This window comes from Chanos chanos, chromosome 1, assembly GCF_902362185.1.
Source record: "Chanos chanos chromosome 1, fChaCha1.1, whole genome shotgun sequence".
Lineage (NCBI taxonomy): Eukaryota > Metazoa > Chordata > Actinopteri > Gonorynchiformes > Chanidae > Chanos > Chanos chanos.
Genome location: NC_044495.1, coordinates 33,552,211 through 33,574,161, shown reverse-complemented (window position 1 = coordinate 33,574,161; position 21,951 = coordinate 33,552,211). Strand labels below are relative to the sequence as shown.

The 21,951-nt window shown below is 40.6% G+C and overlaps 1 protein-coding gene across 1 annotated transcript in view; it reads left to right on the top strand.

Moving 5' to 3' along the window:
• Positions 1-21,951, top strand: part of LOC115820316 (A disintegrin and metalloproteinase with thrombospondin motifs 2) — a 108,381-nt gene that overhangs the window by 78,797 nt on the left and 7,633 nt on the right. The window contains exons 4-15 of the mRNA XM_030783888.1: positions 1,745-1,944; positions 11,002-11,085; positions 14,019-14,175; positions 14,535-14,640; positions 14,858-15,001; positions 15,305-15,437; positions 17,704-17,817; positions 18,060-18,205; positions 18,732-18,907; positions 20,346-20,479; positions 20,666-20,786; positions 21,871-21,951. Coding sequence (XP_030639748.1) covers positions 1,745-1,944; positions 11,002-11,085; positions 14,019-14,175; positions 14,535-14,640; positions 14,858-15,001; positions 15,305-15,437; positions 17,704-17,817; positions 18,060-18,205; positions 18,732-18,907; positions 20,346-20,479; positions 20,666-20,786; positions 21,871-21,951 — 1,596 coding nt within the window. The remainder of the gene's footprint in view (positions 1-1,744; positions 1,945-11,001; positions 11,086-14,018; positions 14,176-14,534; positions 14,641-14,857; positions 15,002-15,304; positions 15,438-17,703; positions 17,818-18,059; positions 18,206-18,731; positions 18,908-20,345; positions 20,480-20,665; positions 20,787-21,870) is intronic.

Below are 21,951 nucleotides of genomic sequence, written 5' to 3'. Positions count from 1 at the left end.
ACATTAACACTTTAATAATTTATAACACTTTAAGTGTAATAAAAACAAAAACAGGGCTGTTACATCTATTTCCCCTTTTTTATTGGAATACAAATACAAATAATTTTGCTGCGTCAGCAAATTCAGATACAAATACAAATACTGGGCTCTCTGCACATCCCTAATGCATACATACATACAAACATACATACACACACACACACACACACACACACACACACATATATATATATGTGTGTGTGTGTGTGTGTGTGTGTGTGTTTGTGTGTGTGTATCTATCTATCTATCTATCTATCTATCTATCTATCTATCTATCTATCTATCTATCTATCTATCTATCTATCTATCTATCTATCTATCTATCTATATACACAGTAGACAATTTGTAGTGGGGGTGAGGGGGAATGCCATCCCCCTTGTTTGCAAAATTACTAGAGAACCCTTCTGCTGAAGTAAAACAACTGTAATTATGTTAAGGAAGACATTTTCATTAATTTTACGGAGACAGAGGAAAAAATGCTGACGTACACATCCCATACGGTAGCACCTGGTGGTAAAACAATTTCGCTAATCTACAAACCTCACACCAACAAACATGTTTTTCTTTCCACTGTAGATTCTAGTTTGCTGCACTTTCCCTGGCTTATTCCATTTTGTTGCTGTTCCAAGCTTGTAAGCTACAGATTGTAAAATGATAAATTTCAGACTGACTACAAGGATTACCTTCCAATAAGGAAGTGACAGGAGATCCAATATTAGCATGAACTGAGTTTTGTTTTACCCATGAGCAGGTTGCCTTGGAAACGTTATATAATCAGAACAGAAAAGGATGCCCCTTGCTGATTGGATGACAGAGACTGGGTGGTAGATCTTCCTTGGAGCAGTTTTGCTTGCTTCTTTCAAACACGCTTTAGATATCCTATGTGTGAAAGAGATGCCTTTATCTTACCCAAAAGAGTGGTCAGTCAAGGGGAGAAATGGTGATCATACAGGCAAATTCATCCTTAAATTCACTACTCTTACATATTTATCACTTTGTTAGGACTGGAGTTATGGGAGTGGCAGAGGGTTACACAACCACACCAATACGTGTTTTATGTTTCAGCTGTTACTTAATTAGTTAGGGGGGGGGGTGTAAAATGAAGACTAAAAGGACTAGGTGTACACTGAACCAGTCATCATGATTACAGCTCATCCAAATGTATCCATGGCACAATGTGAGATTGTGAGAGAGAATAGAAGACAAGAAAGAATTAGTTAGCATGCAAAAAAGTTTCCAAATGAAACACAAATGGTGGCTGAACAACAATAAAGAAACTCAAGCAAATCTACCCAGTGTGTGTAAGGGTGGAGAGAAATCTAACTTGGAGTGCCATACACTTTTACCACCACTGTCACAGCCAAGCCCAGAGACACTGACTGGCAATTCTCCAATCATTGCCATGCTCTACAGGTGACAGGAGATTGATCAATTTAGTTTTGATATTTACTCAGATAACCATAACTGTCAAAAGCGGGAAAAAACGCAGAAGTTTCTGGTCATCCTCGTCTGCTAAATATATATAACTGTATATAACTGTGTATGTGACAAATAAAGTTATTAAATCTTGAAATTCCCGGCCTATCCTCTCTCCACCTTATCTAGAAATTTGAAGATGTGGCCCAAATGCTATGATAAGTCCTCAAACATTGCAGAAGGTTGCCTTAACCAGTGTTACTCATGGGTGTATGTGTGTATTTTTAGGTGCTGATCTAGGTGTGCTGATGGAGCTGGAGACCTTGTACCAAGGAGTGGAGAGGAGCCTGAACCAGAGCAGACGTGCCCGCAGGCAGTCACCGGAGCGTGCCTACAACATTGAGGTGCTCCTGGGGGTGGATTACTCTGTGGTGCAGTTTCATGGCAGGCAACATGTGGAGAAATACCTGCTAACGCTCATGAACATAGTAAGTGTGCGGCACCTTGGCTCACGTCCATGAGTAAGCTTAGCACCTCAGTGTCTTCTGTGTGCTCGCTAAGGAGAATACTGAATTCATACAGAGTGCTGTGGTTTCATGTCTCAGTGCTGTAGCTCTCTAATGGTTGGTATTACATTCCTGTGTGTCTGGTCACATCTCAGATGCAGACAGATCGGTGTGAGAGGATTGAAAACTCCTGATCCAGAACATGAAAATGTAGGTCAAGTTGATGGGTCAGGAGAAGTGTAGTAGAATAGTTGTATGTGAAAAGTATAGTTAGATAATGCAGTTGACCCCAAATAAACACATCCAAGATGTTTAAAAATAGAATTGTTAGAACAGTTAGAAATTGGCTTTAAACTGAGAAATTGTTTATAGTTATTTTGTAGGGTTTCAGTATAAAAGAAGCGAAAACAGGTGGTTTCAGAATGTGAGAATGTGTGTGTGTGTGTGTGTGTGTATATATACATATACACACACACACACACACACACACACACATACATATATATATATATTAGGGGTGTAACGATATACCAAAGTCACGGTTCGGTACGTACTTCGGTTTTGAATTCATGGTTTGGTATGGTTTCAGTACAGTGAAAAGACATGCAAAACATGAGACTATCTTTCATTTAATATGGATTTACTTGCACAAACTTGTAAACAATGGCAAACTGGCCATACTTTCTAGTTTGCTCTCCACTCTGTTTTTTCCTTGTACCGGTAATATTTACATTTGGATAATGCCATCTCAAATGAGTAATCATATTCGATATTCACATTTGGATGATGTCGTCTCAAATGAGATCACATTCGATGTACTGCCAGCAACACACCCGATTTCAGTTTAACAATGCTGGTATGCTGCCTTCGTCTTGTCCACTTGCCTTTGCCCATTGCTACTGTAGTTCACTGGAAAACCGAAATGTTCCCAATCAGAGGACCTTAAGGATATGGGACGGTCCTGAAGCTCTGGCTTTACAGTCGCCATGCTTACGATGCTGTGTCATTGAACACGTGCTAATTCGGTTACTAAGTTATGGCTCCGTTATGGAATCAGAGAGGAAACTGAGTTTTTAATTTTAGTTCCGCATATAGAAATGTAGAAGAGAGGGCACACTGTATCTTGTCAAGTATCACTTTATTCGCTGACGTTTCGGTCGACTGACCATCATAGCATAAAAAAGTTATGCACGTAACGTGCGTGGTTATAGCTAGACTATATTCACTTGGATGACAACGTGCACCAAACTGAACATCCTATAACAAATATGTGTACCGTTATACTCTTAACACAAAATATACAACTTGACACAACTTATAATTATAATACTTATAATAACTTAGAATAATAATTTCATGATTTACATGTGTTATGGTGTTAAGTGTGAAATGTAAAAAGAGTTCTGTTACATTAGTAACGTAATGAGAGCTCAACAGGCTGCAGCAGTTGGCAGCGAGTTGGGGTTGGGGGGGTGGAGGGGACAGGGGATCACAATTCTGTATCCCGGGAGCGTGATACGAGACCATAGACGTTTGTATTGCGGTTTTGGTCTGGATTTCAGAACCGTTACACCCTATATATATATATATATATATATATATATATATGTGTGTGTGTGTGTGTGTGTGTGTGTGTGTGCGTGCATACATATATATGTATGTGTGTGTGTGTGTGTGTGTGTGTGTGTGTGTGTATATATATATATATATATATATATATATATATATATATATATTCGTGTGTGTGTGTGTATGTATGTATAGGCGTGCCCACATAGAAGTAACACTTGACACATGTGAGATATGTTTGTGACTTCCGTCACTGTGATGACGTGCCACCTCTTTTGTAAATCAGTGCAAAGCCTTAAGACATTTTATTTTCACATTTTCATCAGCTCTCCTCACCGGGATCTTTGGTCTTTGTTTTGCAACGCTGTCCAAACAGAGTTCACATCAGGTGCTTCTGGGAGAAGATTTGATCATCTGGTAGATGGTGGTGACATAACGGTCGGGGCCAAGTAAAAGGAGTTAGATGAGATAGACGAAGGATTTAAGTCATGTGGTTTGGAGGTGACAGTAAGCCTCTGGGAAAATATGCTTCAGGACAAAACAGCGCTTAGCCAGATACCCAGACTCATCTGCTTGTCATAGTGATCCACAACCTAGGCTTTAATCTTCCTAAATTAAACCTGTCCAGAGAGTGAGAGAGAGAGAGAGAGAGAGAGAGAGAGAGAGAGATTAATTTATGAGGAGGTAGGTAGGCCAACGGACTGACATCTCAAATGACTTATTTTCAGTATATGAATTTTCAGTTTGAGAATATTTTTTGGGTGTGGCCTGGGTCCAATTAGTCTGACACATTAAGATATAGCACTACTAAAAGGTTGTACAGGAAACAATTTTAAATGATTTTCCCTTGACTTTCTTGGGACTGCCTGGTGTATAAACACCTATTTAGAAACTGCGGAAACCCTTGCAGTCATCCAAAGGCAACGTGTTCTTTAAAATCATCTAATAGTTTTTTTTTTGTCAAACTGATGTGCTTCAGGTTATAAATAGACAGAAAAGCCTTAAACCCCTCATAAACTCCCCAAACCATAATGTTTGCCTCTGTTTCGCATTTTCTCCCAACTCCAGGTGTTTCCAAACATCCGTTGCAACAGAGCTGCCACTTTGGTTTTTTTTGCCAGTGCACCCTCCTCTAATCCAGAGAGAGAGGATATTTCAAACGGTGCATTCTGAATAAATGACTGAAAACCAGATAAACAGAAATATATATATAATGCTGCATTCCCTCCCACGCATTAAGTTCTTGCCACTTTCTTCTTGAAAGTTTACTCAGCTCGCTTTAGGAATGCGAGTATCTCTCGTTCCCCCCGCTGGAAACGAGGGAAAAGAAGGAGACAAAAAGAGATGTATGATGAGAACTAAGAGCAGGCTTGCTCCTCTCACAGTTCACCTGCTCTGCTTTTGGGCGTCTCCTTTCAGAGTTTTTGTGCACAGATGTAAAGAGTGCACTATGTCGGTCTGTGTTTGTGCCAGGGTGGAGTGTTTGTAGTAGAGATGTGTGCGTGTGCGTGCGGGTGCTTGTGTGTGTGTGTGTGTGAGTGCGTGTCTGTGTGTGAGAGGAATTGCTGTGTGCCTTAGAGAGCAGAGAACTTTCTGGATTTAATGAGTGTAGTGATAATGATGGAAGAAAACAGCTTGGACTTCAGGCCCACTGAGAGTTCTAAACCACATTTTAGATGCTTACCAACACAGCTGTGCATTTCTCATATTTAGGAGGACATTGATTCAATAAAGACTGGCATCAACATCTACTGAAATGCATATTTATAAATGTTCCTGAAGTGGAGACGGGTTGTTTTGACTCTTGCTTTTAACATTTACTAAAATTCTATAGCAATCCTCTTTTTCAAACCATCTAAAAATGAATGTCTTCTTTGTGAACCAGTGGTCCTAAATTTGACCATCTTTTTTTCCTTGTTAAACTTAGAAGTCACAGACAGGTGCGGCTTCCAGAAGCTTCCAGTTGGTTTTGAGCCTTTCTCACTTGGCGCATGTCATTCACAGGTCATCTAGAACTTCATGTGGGTGTTTGAGTGTGTAGTGTTGTACTTTCTGGTTGACTTTAGAGCCTCAATAATCGACTGCTGGTCTAGACATTGTGTTTTTGTGTTTCTGTCTGCACATTTGTGAATGAGTGATCTTGTCTTCCTGGTACATCTAAATGTGGTGAGTGAATGAGTTGATACATGGGTGTAAGGAATATATGTGTGTGTGTGTGTGTATGTGTGTGTGTGTGTGTGTGTGTGTGTGGATGTGCGTGTGCACACATTACCTATATGAATGAGTGTTTCATGAATCAGTTGAATTGTTTTATCTTTGTGTGTGGGTGTATTTTTGAATGCAATAGTTTTTGACTCCTAAGAACCAACATGCTGACCCTTACTGCCCTCAACTTGAAGAGCTGAGGAGAAACAATTCCCAAAAATGCATAAACAAATTGATTTGCCTCTTAAACAGGTCCATGGGAAATGATGGTGAATCAATGAGTCAGTGAGGGATCAAAAGATCCTGAGATCTCACAGCTAATGCCCCTCTTTCATATATCTCTCCCTTCCCTCCTCTTCACACAAACCTCTTTGCATTTTATTGAGTAGGGTCAAGGACAAAAAAAAAAGAGCCTTCAAACAGTCATCTTCCTTCACACATCCACCTAAGCTGAAATAGTGACTGATGTGTGATTGTGTTATTGCCCCTTTCTTTCATTTCAACTCCCCTCCCACTGGGAACAATTTGGGACTGATTTGAGATCAGCTCAAAAGACACATTTGTTTCTTGGTCATTACTATTAGTTACATTATTATCTGTTCATTCTGCTACATGAAGATCCATACTAAATATTGATGATGTCTAGAGTAACATCAAAGAGGGCCTCAGAAAAAAAAAAGGATGAGATTCCTCAGCAAGGCTCATCTTTAACCGTCAGGACTAAACCGGTGGTTAAAGATCAGTGTTTAGTAGCAATTTCTGTGTACGCTTACAAGGTCTTGTGATATATAATAAACAATTTAGCCAAGAGTTATAAATGTTTGACATGTGAATTTGGCTTGCTAAACATGTTTTTTTTTTTATATATATATCACCGCAAGCAGCTCCTATTGTGAAATCAAGCTGTTGACTAGTGTTTGTGAGTAACAGATCGGAGACCTTTGCTTTCACCATTAATCGTCTGTGTTGAGAGTGGGCTGTATTAATTGCTTCCTTCTTTATTAGTTGTCGTGCAGCAGGAGGGGGAAAAAACAGGCTAAGTGTGTGCTGCTTGGGCTATTATGTAATCAGTTCTTTGTAGACTCCTTGTTCTGGCCCACAAAATGTCAGACAGGTAATAATAGTCCAAAATGTCAGGTGAAAATGGCAGCTATCTGCAACGAGACTGTGCAAACACTGCCCTCCCTTCACACACACACACACACACACACACACACACACACATGTCCTCATGTCCCGATGAGTCTCATAACCTAGAGGAAGGATGACAGAAAGGGAGGGAAGACAGAAAAGAAAGAGAGAAGGTGAAGTATGAAGGTGAGACATAGGTAACTTGCATGGACTAGCAATTGGCTTTCTCTCTCTCTCTCTCTCTCTCTCTCTCTCTCTCTCTCACAGTAATGGGGAAAGGGAGACTAAAGTTTCCATGGATCTGATAAACTATCATGGTATCCCTTGCTCTCTCTCTCCCTTAAACCCTTAAAGTTTCAATTTAATACATTTCTAGTATCTATATGTGGTTGCTTGTTACAATATTTATCAGTGTTGCAGTATGTTTGTGGGCATGCAAGGTAGTGATTTTAGTTGTCTTTCTTAATGCTTGACATCTGTCATTTCAAGTACATGTCTGCCTTTTTTTCAGCATTTCCCGTCACTCTGACACTAGAGTCTTTTCTAGTTACATATTAAAATCTCACCTAGTAGGTGTTACACAAGGCAGAACATTTAAGTCAATTGTAAGTAGTATATAGTCCTGTTATTCAGGTAGATGTGCAAATGCATTGTCTTTAAATGAGTTGAAAATCCACAGTGTCACAGTGTCCATGATAGGACAGCACAGCAACAAGTACTTCTGACAAGATTAACAGGCCTTTACCACCTGGGTCCGCTTTTCTGCAGCTACTTTGACTCTCTCTCTCTCTCTCTCTCTCTCTCTCTCTCTCTTTCTCGATCTATCTATCTATCTATCTATCTATCTATCTATCTATCTATCTATCTATCTATCTATCTATCTATCTATCTATCTATCTATCTATCTATCTCTTGCTCTTTGAACAACATTTGAAACTACCTTTTAAACCAATCCTGTCTTCAGCTACCCTAAAAAGTTTATCTCAGAAAAAAATAGAAAACAAACTTAGACCTTTGTTTCACTAAATTATGGTTACAGCTAAATAAACATAGAACTTGGTCTTGCTAAATCATAGTTATGCAAAGCTTGGATCACTGAATTGGTTTTATGTTTGAAAGTTTACTGCAGTCCTGTAATATGTCAGGCAGCTCTGAAGTGGTGAAGACACTCGGATCTTTATTCTGTCACCACGTTTGAGAGCATTATTGGTACTGTAGTGCCACCAGACCTCTGCTCTTCCAATCTCTGCCATTCACATTCACTCCCTTATCCTGTTCTCCGATTGCCCAAGTTTCCTGCTCCCCTTTCCCCCTCTCTCTTTCCACTCATTCCATCCATCCTCATCACTTTTCTTATCTCACTCCCTCATTCCCTCCTTCCTCAACTGTTTTATCTTGCTGTTCTTCCTCCTTCTCTCATCTAAACTAGTGAAGCCACAGTGCTGGACCCAGCTGCATTATTAATCAGATATTAATGATTTTCTGACTCACTGACCTCAAGGTCTCCATTAGTTACCTGTAGGCTGAAATTCAACTGATGAAACCCAAGTCAAGCAAGTAGCAACAGGCCACTGCTAATAAGAGGTGCATTTTCACAGTCATTTGTGATAGTTGTGCCCGACATGATATTTTCTGTAATGTGTTATGTTACAATGTCTCTTGGATATTTTTGTGCATTTGTTTATATGTTTTGTTGTTGTTATTATTGTTGTTGGGTTTTTTTTGCCATATGCGTACATATACGAATGAGTATTATGTTCACAGCAATACCTGTCAAACGCATTGAGAAGATTTTCTCTAAATTGTAACCTTTAACAGTTTTATAGTCAGTTTCTCTCCATTTGCAAAGTCCTGGGAAGCAACCTAGTGGGAGAGAGAGAGAGAGAGACAGAGAGGAAGAGTGAGAGTGACTTTATATAAAAGTACAACCGGAGGGGGATCTTGGGTCATTTAATGATCATTAACGTTTAGATAGCCAGTGTCAGGGTCACCTGAAAGTCAACCGTACCCTCACTAGGCCACCCAGTTGCCTGGGTAACCAAGTTTAATGGAGAAGTATGTGAGCTGTTGTTACCTATTGTGTCCAACTACAGCTCCCTGTCGCTCATATTATTGGCTGTAGCTCATTAACAGCAACCATTTGAAGTCAGCTCTTAAGTTCTTGAGTGTGTGAACCTCCCTGCACTGATTTTCTGTGGCTCCTCTCTCAATAAAATACTATTCATTATCAAAATGCTTTCAGTGACTAAGATCCCTGCGTCCTTGAGAATACATATTTACTCTGAATAGCATTTTGGCAATTCATGCACTCAGAGGAAGATTTTGGAGGGCAAAAAAGAAAAAAGAAAAATGACACAGACACATGGGGGAAGATTTCATCAAAAATAAGCAGAGTTAGAAATGAGAAAGACAAAACAATCTGAGCCAGGCATGTGTAGACAACACACACACACACACACACACATGCACGCACACACACACACACAAACACAAACACACACATAGAGGTGCCTAAAGCAGAGGCAGAAGGAGAGAGCAGTAGACAGAAATCTTGTAAAATAATGTAAAATAAAGTAGAGAGGGACAGTCACAGAGACAGACAGACAGTCAGACAGACACACAGACACACAGAACACCAGGCATGTAGACAGACACAGACTAGTGGACAGTCTGAAAGCTGAGGGGTTAACTTTGAATATGCTGCCCCACCTCACTGTGAAGTTTGGTGGTTGCTAAGCAACTGTTGTGTTCTCAGTATTATCTAAATATCAAAAAGGCAGCGCAGGGAAATATGAGAGGTGATATGAAGACTTACCCGCTCATCAGGGATGTATCTCCATTTCTCTCTCCTTCTTTTTCTCTCATTCCCTCTTTCCCTCTCTCTCTCTCCACCTGTCTATCTGATTCCTCTTCATATACTCTTCCTCATATCCCACACCACCATCTCACTCCCTCACAAAATGTTGTCTATAGGCAAAGTGCAGTATTGACAAAACAACAAACGATGCTGTTATTGTGAGATAATGTTATAGAGAGCAACAACAACAACAACAACATCATTAATAATTAGAAGATGAAGACAAAAAGGAAGAAGAAGACCATAAAGATAATCATCACCGTAGTCAACAGGATCAACAGGATCACCACCAAAATTAGCCACCCTGATTGTATGGTTCAGTTTGTTTTCTGTCTTTCTTTTATTTTTCCTCATTCTCTGTCTTTCCCTCTCTTCTACCTTTCCTTCCCCCTCAGCAGTCTGTCCATCAGAAATCTCATTATTGGTGACTGTGTTTACATCGCTGCGTCTCATTAACAGGCTTCCACAGACACCGAGGACACCATGTCTGAACTTCTGTACCAATTTGTCTGCCTTCGTCTCCCCCTGTGTCTGAGAACCACGTTTCCCATAGTGCATTATGGCCACCTTTGGCAAACTAAATTAGCAAGGGGAATTCAGGTTCATGGGTGACAAGTCAACCTTCAGAATCTTGGGAAGCAGGGAAAAAAAAATTATTATAATATATATATATATATATATATATATATATATATATATAGTGTAGTACTAAAATTTGTTTCGGACTCAAGGAGTTATGTCAGTAGTTCTTGGACTCCTGATCAGGATTTTAAAAATGAAAAGGCGCAGTGTCTAAGCTGTGTTTATCTGGAGTGTATTTTACAGTGTGATATGAATCGACATATTATGTAATCTAACAGCGCTTTTCAGATGACTGTGACAAGGAAAATGTTGTGTTAAAAATGTAAGACTCCAAAAGAGGGCAGATGTCTTTTTCATAGAGCTGCATCATTATCATTTTGTTCTTTGTGCCTGACTTACACTGACTGCATTACGATATAGTCTTTACATTTTTTTTTAAGTCTGTAGAGCATTGCAGTGATTTTAACCTTTTGTTGTTTTTTCCTGCATTTTGACTGAACATAGCTTGCAGCTTTGTTTTACAATAACTTCTCTGTGAAATGATGTTCATACAGCTTCACTTAGGTTATGTTAACATTCAAATGTATTCATTTCTTTATAAGTTTCTCTGGATAAGTCTACTCAAATGAATATATCTGATTGTCAATTAAAGTGGGAAATGGGCCTTATCTGAACTGGAGTGTGTTTTCTGACAGGTCAATGAGATCTACCATGATCACTCACTGGGTGCTCGCATAAACGTGGTGCTGGTCCGAATCATCATGCTGGACGATGAGAAGGTAAAGGGGTTACAGTGGCTTTTCTGTTTTTTGTGTTGTGTGTGTGTGTGTGTGTGTGTGTGTGTGTGTGTGTGTGTGGGTGTGTTCATTTTACCACAAAAGTGTTAAACAGTTATTTAAAAAATGTGTATTGTCAAATTAGTATCATTATAGAAAGAGCATTCAATCTGATTATCACGCAAACTTGAATATAGAGCAGTTTAGAACTAACAAGCGTGTGTTGTGCTCTGTTTTTATTTGTTGGTTTGTTTTTGTAGGCATATGATTTTTAGAGATATATTCTGAGGTTCAGCACTTAGAGCAAGGAATTAGCTACAGGTTTTTTGTATGTTGGCATCTCTTTCAATCCTCCTCAAACCAGAGTTATGGCTCTCTTTTCTTTCATTCCATCATCTGTGTAACAGCTATTCACAATGTTTATTTCCCAGGTGTTTGTTGTAGATGATGCATCGACCACCATTGCACGTCTGTGTATTCTCTCTCTCTGTCTCTGCACACAGTGACTGTGAGTTCACCCTTGCACCCATTCCCACCCCCTGTAAACTCAGAGCTAGTGAAGGCCTAGAGCTTGTTATTCCGGTGGACTGAGCAAAAGTGGAACTAAAAGCATAGTGTTCCCAGGGGAGTGTTTTCAAAGTCGCACGCCTTCACAGTTCAGCACCAAAGCACATAGAACGCTGATGTTATGCAATCAAGCCCCCCCCCCCCCCCCCCCCCCCCCAACGCTCCCCCCCAACTCTCCTCCCCTCGTGGGATGGAGCAAAGTATTCTGGGAAGTCCATGCAAGATAAACAATCAATGATGGCCCTCCCTCATTCATAAACAGAGCGCTGTTAAAATCTTTCTCTTCCTGTCCATCAGAACTCCAGATCTAAAAAGAGAATGATACAGGATCAGATTCCCCTCTGTCAACTCAGTTCTCAGCCAGAGTGAGACAACACACCAAACTGGTCTCAGATATGGTGTTACCGGTGAACGGAATGAACTGTATTCGAGTCAATCAAATTTAGTCAAATTTAATTGAATCGAAATTGAATTTAAATGGTTTAAATGAGCTTAAACCGGATTACATTAAACAGAATTTAATTGAACTGTTCTGAGCCACTTTTAAATTATTTGGATATAATTCAATTGAGCTGAAATTACTTATATTGAATTTACCTGAATTGTGTTGCATTGGATGAAGTGAATCAGGATTGAAACCAGAATTGAAATGAATAGAATGTGCAGTGAGGTGGTCCTGGTGAAGGTAAGACTCTGGAGCTGTGTTTGCTGAGACAGGCAGATGGCACGTTGATTTGTGGGTAATGTCCCTCTGGCCGTGACATGCAAGGATTAAGCTGAATAAAAAAAAGTGAGCTGTCTCACATCAACTTGTCAGCTAGTCAGTAGCGCTCTCTCTCTCTCTCTCTCTCTCTCTCTCTCTCTCTCTCTCTCTCTCTCTCACACACATACATTCACACACACATGCATCTATTTCTCACTGTCTCTCTGCCACTCCACCTTTTCCACCTATGCATACAAATACACACCGAGTTAGAAATGTACATACGCTGCATTCACTACACCACTCCCCAACTAGATTTCTTTTCTGTCCTTTTCTCACTCATTCACACTCCCCACTCCCCACCCCTACCTCATACACACCCTCTCTGCTCTCCTTGCCTCCTTTTTCTCCCTCTGTCCCTCCCTCCATCAGCATGCAGCCCTGGCCCACTTGCCAGCCGGTTGTCCATCATTCCCAATTACTGTGGCAACCGCTGCTGTTGGCAGCACCGCGCCCTGATCATCCGCCCGACCCCGTGCACCCAGAACATGGCTTCAACATCACAGTGTATCCCGCACATCTGTTCACCTCCACCATGCTCCACACGCACACACACATGGGGACTGGGGGGGGGGGGGGGGGGGGGGGGGTGGAAGGGGGTGTTACATGAGCAAAAAAAAAAAAAAGATAAATGTGAACATGTGACCCAGCTAAAGGCTCTTGCTTTGAACCCAGCTAACTGCGCTAACATTATGCAGTCTTTCACCAACTCTGCATACGCAAAGCTGTTCTCAGATATGCTTTTTGCCATCAAGTAAATAAGATGAAAATAAAGAGCAATAAAGAGCTCAAATGCAGAAAACCTGTAACTAAATTCCTTTAACCAGGTATGAGTTAGTTAGTTAGTAAGTGGGAAAAGAGGAGTCAAAGTAATATAATGTGTGCAAATGAGTGTGTGAATGGGTTTGTGTTTGTGCATGTATGTTGAGCTGTTATGTGTGCATTTTTAAACCCCTAAGAGAGGAAAAAGGGAGGTGGCTCCCTCAAAGTGAGGGCATTGATCCATTATCTTACCTACAACAGGCTAACCTGCTTTCATATTGTCACTGCAACGTTTCCCCCTACTGGCCAAGAACGATCCAGCAACAGTGTTTCTCTTTAAAAACCAAAAAAAATCAGTGTTCTTAAAGTTTGGGAAGACTGATAAGAAGAGGGTAGCGTAAGGACACACATCTGGAAACAATCTCCTCCATTTAAAAGTTCTCCCGCCCAAGCAAAGCAGTTGAATTCCTGTCTGGAATCTTTTGTTTGTAAGTGCTTCACATAGCAATGTCTAAAACTGTCTATAGTTGCCTAAGGTACATTATCCAAAGGTACATAACTCATTTAAAGAGAAGCAAAACACTTACTCAACTGTGGGGTGAGGACAGGTCTCATCCTAAAGCAACAAATTATTTGTGTCTTATGTTTCAGGCTGTGTGTAAACTGCTCTAAAACTTCATACCATCCCTCTCAATCTCAAAAATGTTCTATGTATTTATTTATGTTGTGTATGTTGTGATTGTTATGCGGTTGGGGGACAGGGAAGGGGAGGGTGGCATTTGTTGCTCACCTGAACTTTTGTACACCTTATTGGCTCTTTACTCTTCTTTGCTCTTTCTGTCAGTCGGCGAGTCTGATTGAGGTGGGCAACCCGTCTCAGAGTCTGGAGAATGTGTGTCACTGGGCGTTCCGGCAGCAGAAGCCCGATACTGGCGATAACGAGTATCACGATCATGCCATATTCCTCACACGCCAAGAGTTTGGGCCCACTGGGATGCAGGGTACAGCTTATGCACACACTCGTACACACACACACACTCACACACACACACACACACACACACACACACTAGCCAAGCCCAACAGCCAAGTGCTCTCTTTGGTCAGACATCAGTCCTTGATGTGGCCTTGGCTAAGGTGTGAGGGTCTGAAGAGGCATACTGATCAATAGTGACAGCCTTAAATGTCACTAACACAATCACTGTCCTGGACCCTGTGTGTGTGTGTGTGTGTGTGTGTGTGTGTGTGTGTGTGTGTGTGTGTGTGTGTGTGTGCTAGAATGGGTGTGATTCTGTTATAAAAGGAGCGAGGCAGGCATTAGGAACACACAGCTGAATCAGGTTGTTTTGTCTGGTACTAGGTTATGCTCCTGTGACAGGCATGTGTCATCCCGTACGCAGTTGCACTCTGAACCACGAGGACGGCTTCTCTTCCGCTTTTGTAGTTGCTCATGAAACCGGCCATGTGTAAGTACCTGTTACAAAATATTAAAACTGTGTATAGGACATTTTGAAACAGACAGAAGAACTGACTTTATTCAGCCAGGATAAAGACATCTAGTTTGTCTAGTCATATATTTCCTTAGAGAGAGAGAGTGTGTGTGTGTGTTTGTTTGTTTATGTGTGTGTGTGTGTGTGTGTGTGTGTGTGTGTGTGCGCGCACGTGGCACGGTTGGTGTTGTAGATTGGGAATGGAGCATGACGGCCAGGGGAATCGCTGTGGAGATGAGGTGCAGATGGGGAGCATTATGGCCCCATTGGTGCAAGCTGCCTTCCATCGCTTTCACTGGTCCCGCTGCAGCCAGCAGGAGCTCGGACGTTATTTACAGTGAGTCTCATGCACACAAACACAGAACTTAGGCACCGACTGCTTTGCCACTTCTATTCCAAACAAACAAAAAGACAAGTAGTTGTAGCAGTAGATATTAATGCTTCCTCCATTAGGATTTACAAGTGTTCATAGTCCCTTAAATGCTTCAAATGCTTCAATAACTGCTCAAAATCATATATTAATGTCTTCACAGATAGATAGATAATAAGTACTAATTCAGCAGATATTTAAGTCATGCATGTAATGGTTTATGTTGGTAGTCGGTATTCATTCTGATTTCACTCTATCCATCTTGCCCAGTTCCTACGACTGTCTCCGTGACGACCCGTTTGAACATGAATGGGAGGATCTGCCACAGCTGCCAGGTCTTCACTACTCTATGAATGAACAGTGTCGCTTTGACTTTGGAGTGGGCTACATGATGTGCACAGCGGTGAGTCATCCCCATCTGCCAATCATCTGCAGACTCCCACTTAAACTTTATCCCCATTCCTATAATACATTATGAAGCATTCATAATGTACCGTATGACGAGGCTTAATACAAGCATGTATAACCTCCCCATACTGTTTGTTTAGTGCCGCATGGATTATTTGGGGGGGGGGGGGGGTGGAGGGGGGAGGGGGGGGGGGTACAAGTTTCTGCTGTTATTAGGAGGTTATACATGTGATTAACAGTAATCGCAGATCGCAGTGCCATATGCGTGATCTCATGTCACGTAAGCATATGAGTCATGGGCAGTGTAGTTTCCTTTTCAGACAGTATTCAAGGCAGAAACTGCTGACTAAGATGCTTCAATGTGTAGAGAGTTGAGAGATGACCTTAAGTCTTAAATTAAACAATTTAATTAAAAGGTGATCATTTATTGCCAGTTCACTACAGTAAATCAGCACATGACCCATTCTACATTTCTACACATTTAAAAGGCAATTTTAGCACTTAATTAGAAAACGAAACCTTGCTCATTGATGATCAGTTCAGTCTTTAAGATTATTAGGCCAATCCAGTTAAAGCAGTTTTAGGGCCTACATTGCAAGCCACTGTTCAATGTGAGCACACCTGCTCCAGCTAACAAAAGTCCAGGGAAGAGTCTATTTACTGGATTTATAGGGGTTTTTAGGCTAGTACAAAACCATACAGAAGTTCAGCCCATTGAAAAGAATATACATAATTTCAGGGTTATTATTGTTAAATTGTAAAACTGAATACCCAATTAATTTGTTATGAAATAGTGGCATATATTAAAAAAAACTGCCTGGATTGCAAGGCTGCACTTTATTCTTTTGTCAAACCATTCCCTTAGCTGCAAAAGGTGGGGCAAACAGGAAATCAGGTAAGGTAACCCACCCAAAAGCAATGTGAACGCCTCTTTTTATTTCTGCGTGGTTCAACTGATAAAGTTTTATTGTTCCCTGTTTCATTTTGTGATTTTTTTGTGGTTTTTTTTTTTCTTTTCTGTTTAACCCATTTTTTCATTACTAACGTATGTGCTGCAGGATACTAATTCACTAGTGGCCTAGCGATGGACTTACGTATGTTCAAGTACCTGATATACTATTCTGTCCTAATGTGTTCGATAACTCCACATAGACATCCCAATAGGATTTCAGAACAGTAATAGTTAAAATATGTCGCTAAATTATCTTATCCATTAGTACGTTTGACAGGGTACCCAGCTAGCCTAGTGTAGCTAGTTACTGTTGCGCCGCTTAACATTTCTAGCTCTCTGGCCATCAAGGTAGGCAGTGACTTTATAGCTGGATAAGACACAAATTTCTCTGGCAAGTCAGTGGCAAGTGTTGTTACAGAGGAACAGATGGCATGTTAACTATGAAAGGTGGATTTAAATTTGCAGGCTTTTGGTTTTAGGATCCTGCAGGCCTGCGTGCCAGCTTGCTGACATCATCAATGCTAGCTGGCTGTGATTGGACAGAGATTTTGGTTTGACTAATCTATCCACCTAGAGGCATAAAGGCATTACAGGGAGATTCCGTTAGGGACTTATGAGGGGTCTTAGGACCTCTTTCACCTGCAGTTTTTAAGTTAATCATCCCTGGTCACAATCTTTGTTAGAATCAGTATAGGACAAAAAAAGTTGCTTTCTTCATTCTCTGGTTTTGTTTGCATGGATTGGCTTCCTGTTTGTACTCTGTAAAGTCAAAGTGTGCTCTGTACAGTAAAACTGAACCATTGGATATAACTCTTTGCTTACTGTGCCCTGGCATAATGTGTTCTCAACACCATATACAAATAACATGCTTGCTGTTATGCAACAGTGAGGATATGTCATCTGACACAACTTGTGGCAGAGCCTTACTATTAGTGATGAAGTATCAGTAATCATCCAGAAAGTTCTAGAAAGTTTCATACCTCAGTTCAGTCACAGATCAGCTGGCATGTCATTACATGCTATTACAGGCCTTGTTACATTGTTACTACAATGTTAAGTATGTATTATAAGTTTCCTTTAAGCAAAGTGTTATCCACTTGACTTACTCTTTGTCATCATGTGCATTTACTGTACTGTAGCTCTCTTCTGTACCATGTCCACTTCTGTGGCCTTCTCTGATGTGAATTCTTTGTCATTCTTGTTCAAAAACATATTATACCTTGTGTTCCTGGTGCCTTATCAAGGAATGTCTCTGTGTGTGAAAGAATGAGTTTGTCTCTATTTTTCTGTCTTCCCCTTCTCCCCATAGTACCGCACATTTGACCCGTGTAAACAACTCTGGTGTGCTCACCCAGACAATCCTTTCTTCTGCAAAACCAAAAAAGGCCCTCCCATCGATGGAACAATGTGTGGAGATGGGAAGGTACTGATAAACCAGGAACACACACACACACACACACACACACAAACACATGCACACAGGTGCATATATAAATTCCCGTATAACAAATCTGTAGAACTCATTACATCACCCACTCCTCATAAAGGTTAACGCTTCTTATGGTGGGTACTCTCTCTCTCTCTCTCTCTCTCTCTCTCTCTCTCTCTCTCTCTCTCTCTCTCTCTCTCTCTCTCTTACCCTTTGGTACATCGGCTATACCTCAGCACTGTTTTAAAGGGCACTGCATTTGGCTGACTCCTGACATTATAAAGCAGGATGGGAACTGGGGCATGTGGAGTGAGTTTGGCTCATGCTCACGCTCCTGTGGGAGAGGGGTGCGTTTCCGCACTCGCAAGTGTGACAACCCACGGTGAGTGTGTGTGTGTGAGTGTGTGTGTGTGTGTGTGTGTGTGTGTCATATTATTGTTAGTTCTGTGTGTCTTATAGCTGCTGTGCATCTCTTCTCTGGTGATTCTATCAGGGTTGAACTGAGAATTTCAGATTTTGAGATTTGCAAATGTTATTTGGATCACACTTCACTTTTAATTATTTTATTGGATCGAGAGTCACTTGAGCACTGGCAGTTTTACTATGTATAAAAAAACAGATATTCTTCAAACTATGGGCTGATTGCACAGCCTATGTTTGCCTGACTGTTTTACATAAACAGAATGACACAGAAGTTTCCAGCAGAGACTTCATCCATAAAACTGATCTAGTGTAGTCAAGGCCGGTATGCATCTGTCATCTTATTAGTCCTCAAGGACTTGTATAGCTTAAATGTTTTCGGAGTCTCATGGATGAGTTTTGCAATTTTGACCATTTGCCATGCGGTTGAGCATACTAGAACTCTTTGTCATATAGATCTCACTACTATGCCTGTCTTTTCTCCCTAGTCCTGCCAATGGGGGGCGCACTTGCATTGGTGCAAACTACCAGTTCCAGCTGTGTAACGCACATGAGTGTGAGGATCCATTCAGTGACTACAGGGCGGAGCAGTGCAGCATGTGGAACAATAACTTTGACCATCACAACACCAGGCACCACTGGCTTCCATACGAACACCCAGACCGTGAGTACAACTCGTACCATCAAACTGTACTGGAGACAGTCACTCACAACCTCAGAGTTAGTAAGATCTGAACTGTATAAATGCTTATTGTTAAGGAGAAACACATATTTTTGTTTGTTTGTTTACTTTTTTAAGTATGAACCCAAAATACATTTTTAAGATAATTCCATTCTATATATTTGCACAATTTTATACAGTTACACACCTCAGGGAACAATGAAAAATATCTACTTAAAAAATAGGTATTGCGTGCTTATTTCACCAGCACCAAGTTTGTAAATACACAGGTGCTTTTTCTTAATAGTCTTTTAAGAAGCTACATCAATTTCACTGTCAAACAAAAGCACAAGAACATTCATAATAGCCTCCTTCAGCATCACAGAACAATTTTTCCCCGGAATGGCTCAGTGCTACACACATGTACGTGACGTTTGTATTACGCACGTGATTTAATACATGTTCTTCCAGAATTCTAATAACGCATGTACTTTGAGTACAATCTGATTGATGTAATTTGTTTCTCTATTCCAACCACTCACCAGCTTTCTCGGCGAGTCTTACAAACCACCAACAGCTGTTGAGAATCCACACTCATGGACGTATAATCCCACCATATCCCACCATCAATTCCAAACTCCAGTTTTTCCATTCTCATTTCCTCAATACAGTTGATGTCATGATAAAAAAATATGTGAATATTTCCAGTCTAATCTCAAAAGCTCTGTTGGGTCCAGGCCAGCCAGACGGGATCAAGTTCTCCAAAGTGTTTGCATAATGACACGGTGATCTACAACAATGCTAATAACAAATAGTAAATCTGTCAGATTGGTCATTGGTTTGCTGGCTGGCAGATGGCTTGCCTGATCTGTCTTCATCTGACTGTCAGAGGAAAGTTCCTTGAAATGGAATGCTGAGGGAGTCATTTGTCTCTGTATTTCATTGAGGGGACTGAGAGAGAGACAGAGTGTGTGATGGCACAGACCTGCAGCGAGACAACAACCAGAGCGCATTTACGAAACATTTACAGCTAGGTTTTCAACACACTGAGTCACAAATAAGTCACAGATCCTGTCAGGAGTTGGAGGAGAGACCTCACCCCACAATTACTAATGAAGTGCAGGCAGGAGGTCCAGTTCACAGGAGTAATTGTGGGTCACAAGTAGTCTACAAACTCACTGAGTTCTCGTGAAGATCATTTACTTATAACTTTTCATATGACAATTGTTCATTAATTACATGAACATCGTGCAGTATGAGACATGTTCTTTTCTAATTAATTAAATGCATCTAAAATGTGACTAAAAAATAAAAAACTATTCAGTACTGAATATTATTTGTAGAAACAAATGTTCTGTAGAAGCTTGTGTAGAAATGTTCTGTAGAAACACCTGTCCTCCTGTTCACTGAAGCTGAGTTGGGTTTCTCTTCTGTTCTGTAGCTAAACAGCGCTGTCAGCTGCACTGCCAGTCCAAAGAGACCAGAGATGTGGTGAACATGCAAACCATGGTTAAAGATGGCACACCCTGTTCCTACAAAGACCCCTATAGTGTGTGTGTGTATGGAGAGTGTGAGGTGAGACTTCTTCTGTATTTAGACATACTCTACTATGGACATGGACATGTCTGTGTGTGTGTGTGTGTGTTTGTGTGTGTTTGCTAATATTCATAATTACGCAGCTCTTGTAGGTCGTAGTAGCATGTGTGTGTGTGTATGTATTCTAACAGTGTTGTTTTGGTTTTTTTTTTGGTTCTCCCTCAGAAAGTAGGCTGTGATAATGTAGTAGGCTCCACACTACAGGAGGATAAGTGTGGTGTGTGTGGAGGGGATAATTCCAAATGCAAACCTCATAAGTTCACCATCAATCGCAGTGGAAAGAAAGGTATGGCCAAATCTGCCTGAAGACACAATCATACACACGCAATTATACACAGGCTATGAGAGAAAACAACCTGACACACATGCATACATTGATGAACTAATCTCTGATGCTATTGGGCAGTCTGTAAATCATTCAGTGATTGCCCACACTGACAACCTCAGTCTCCAGGTATTTACTGATAGTTCATTTGTATCTACCTGACACAGATTGTCTTTGGTCTGTTTTAATATTTGATTATCATTATTACTGTCTCTCCCTTTATGACACACACACACACACACACACACACACACACACACACACACACACACACACACACACACATATATAAATGGACTGAGACAGGATTATTCCCTCTGACAGAGAGAAAATGACAGTGTAATAAGAGGGAAAAAACAATACATAAATCTGCTGTGTAAGATGATCCTTCTCTTGTTTCTGAGAAACTACTCTCTAGACTTGCAAATCCAATGCTTCCACCTAGTGGTCAGATCAGACATGACAGCCAAATAGAAATCACACACTGGATAAAGGGATTGTGTGTGAGTAGGCAAAGAAGAGAGAGAGTAACAAGCCCTCACTTTACACCACTTACAGCTCATAGCAGTGATAACACACAACAATATCAATACTACCATCATAACAGCACTACCACCAGTACTATGATAAGGATCATTACTGCTTCTAAAAAATCTACCATCACTGTTACTGTTACTATTGCTCCTACTGTTACCATGACTACTATTACCATTACAATTAACAGTATTAATAATACCTACTTCTGATAAGTTTATGGTAAGGTCTCATAGGCTTGTGTTAAGTCTGCCTAAAGTATACAACTTAATGAATGAAAATGAAATACATTGTTTCATTGACATAAAGCACCGGACATGCTGATTACACATTCAAAGACAGATACATCTGTCATAAAATATGAACTTTTGGTCAATCATGTAGACACATATTTATATTAAAACATTTCAACAGATGTTATCTACCCATATTCCGTGTATAGTTTCACAAAGCTGGGTTTTTATAGTCGAACATCTTGAGGCTGTTAAAACACTTTGCATTCCAACCTCAGGTTTTCTCAAAGTGCTCGAAGTACCGAGAGGAGCCCGCCATCTGCTTATCCAAGAACTGAAAGCAACTCCACACATTCTGG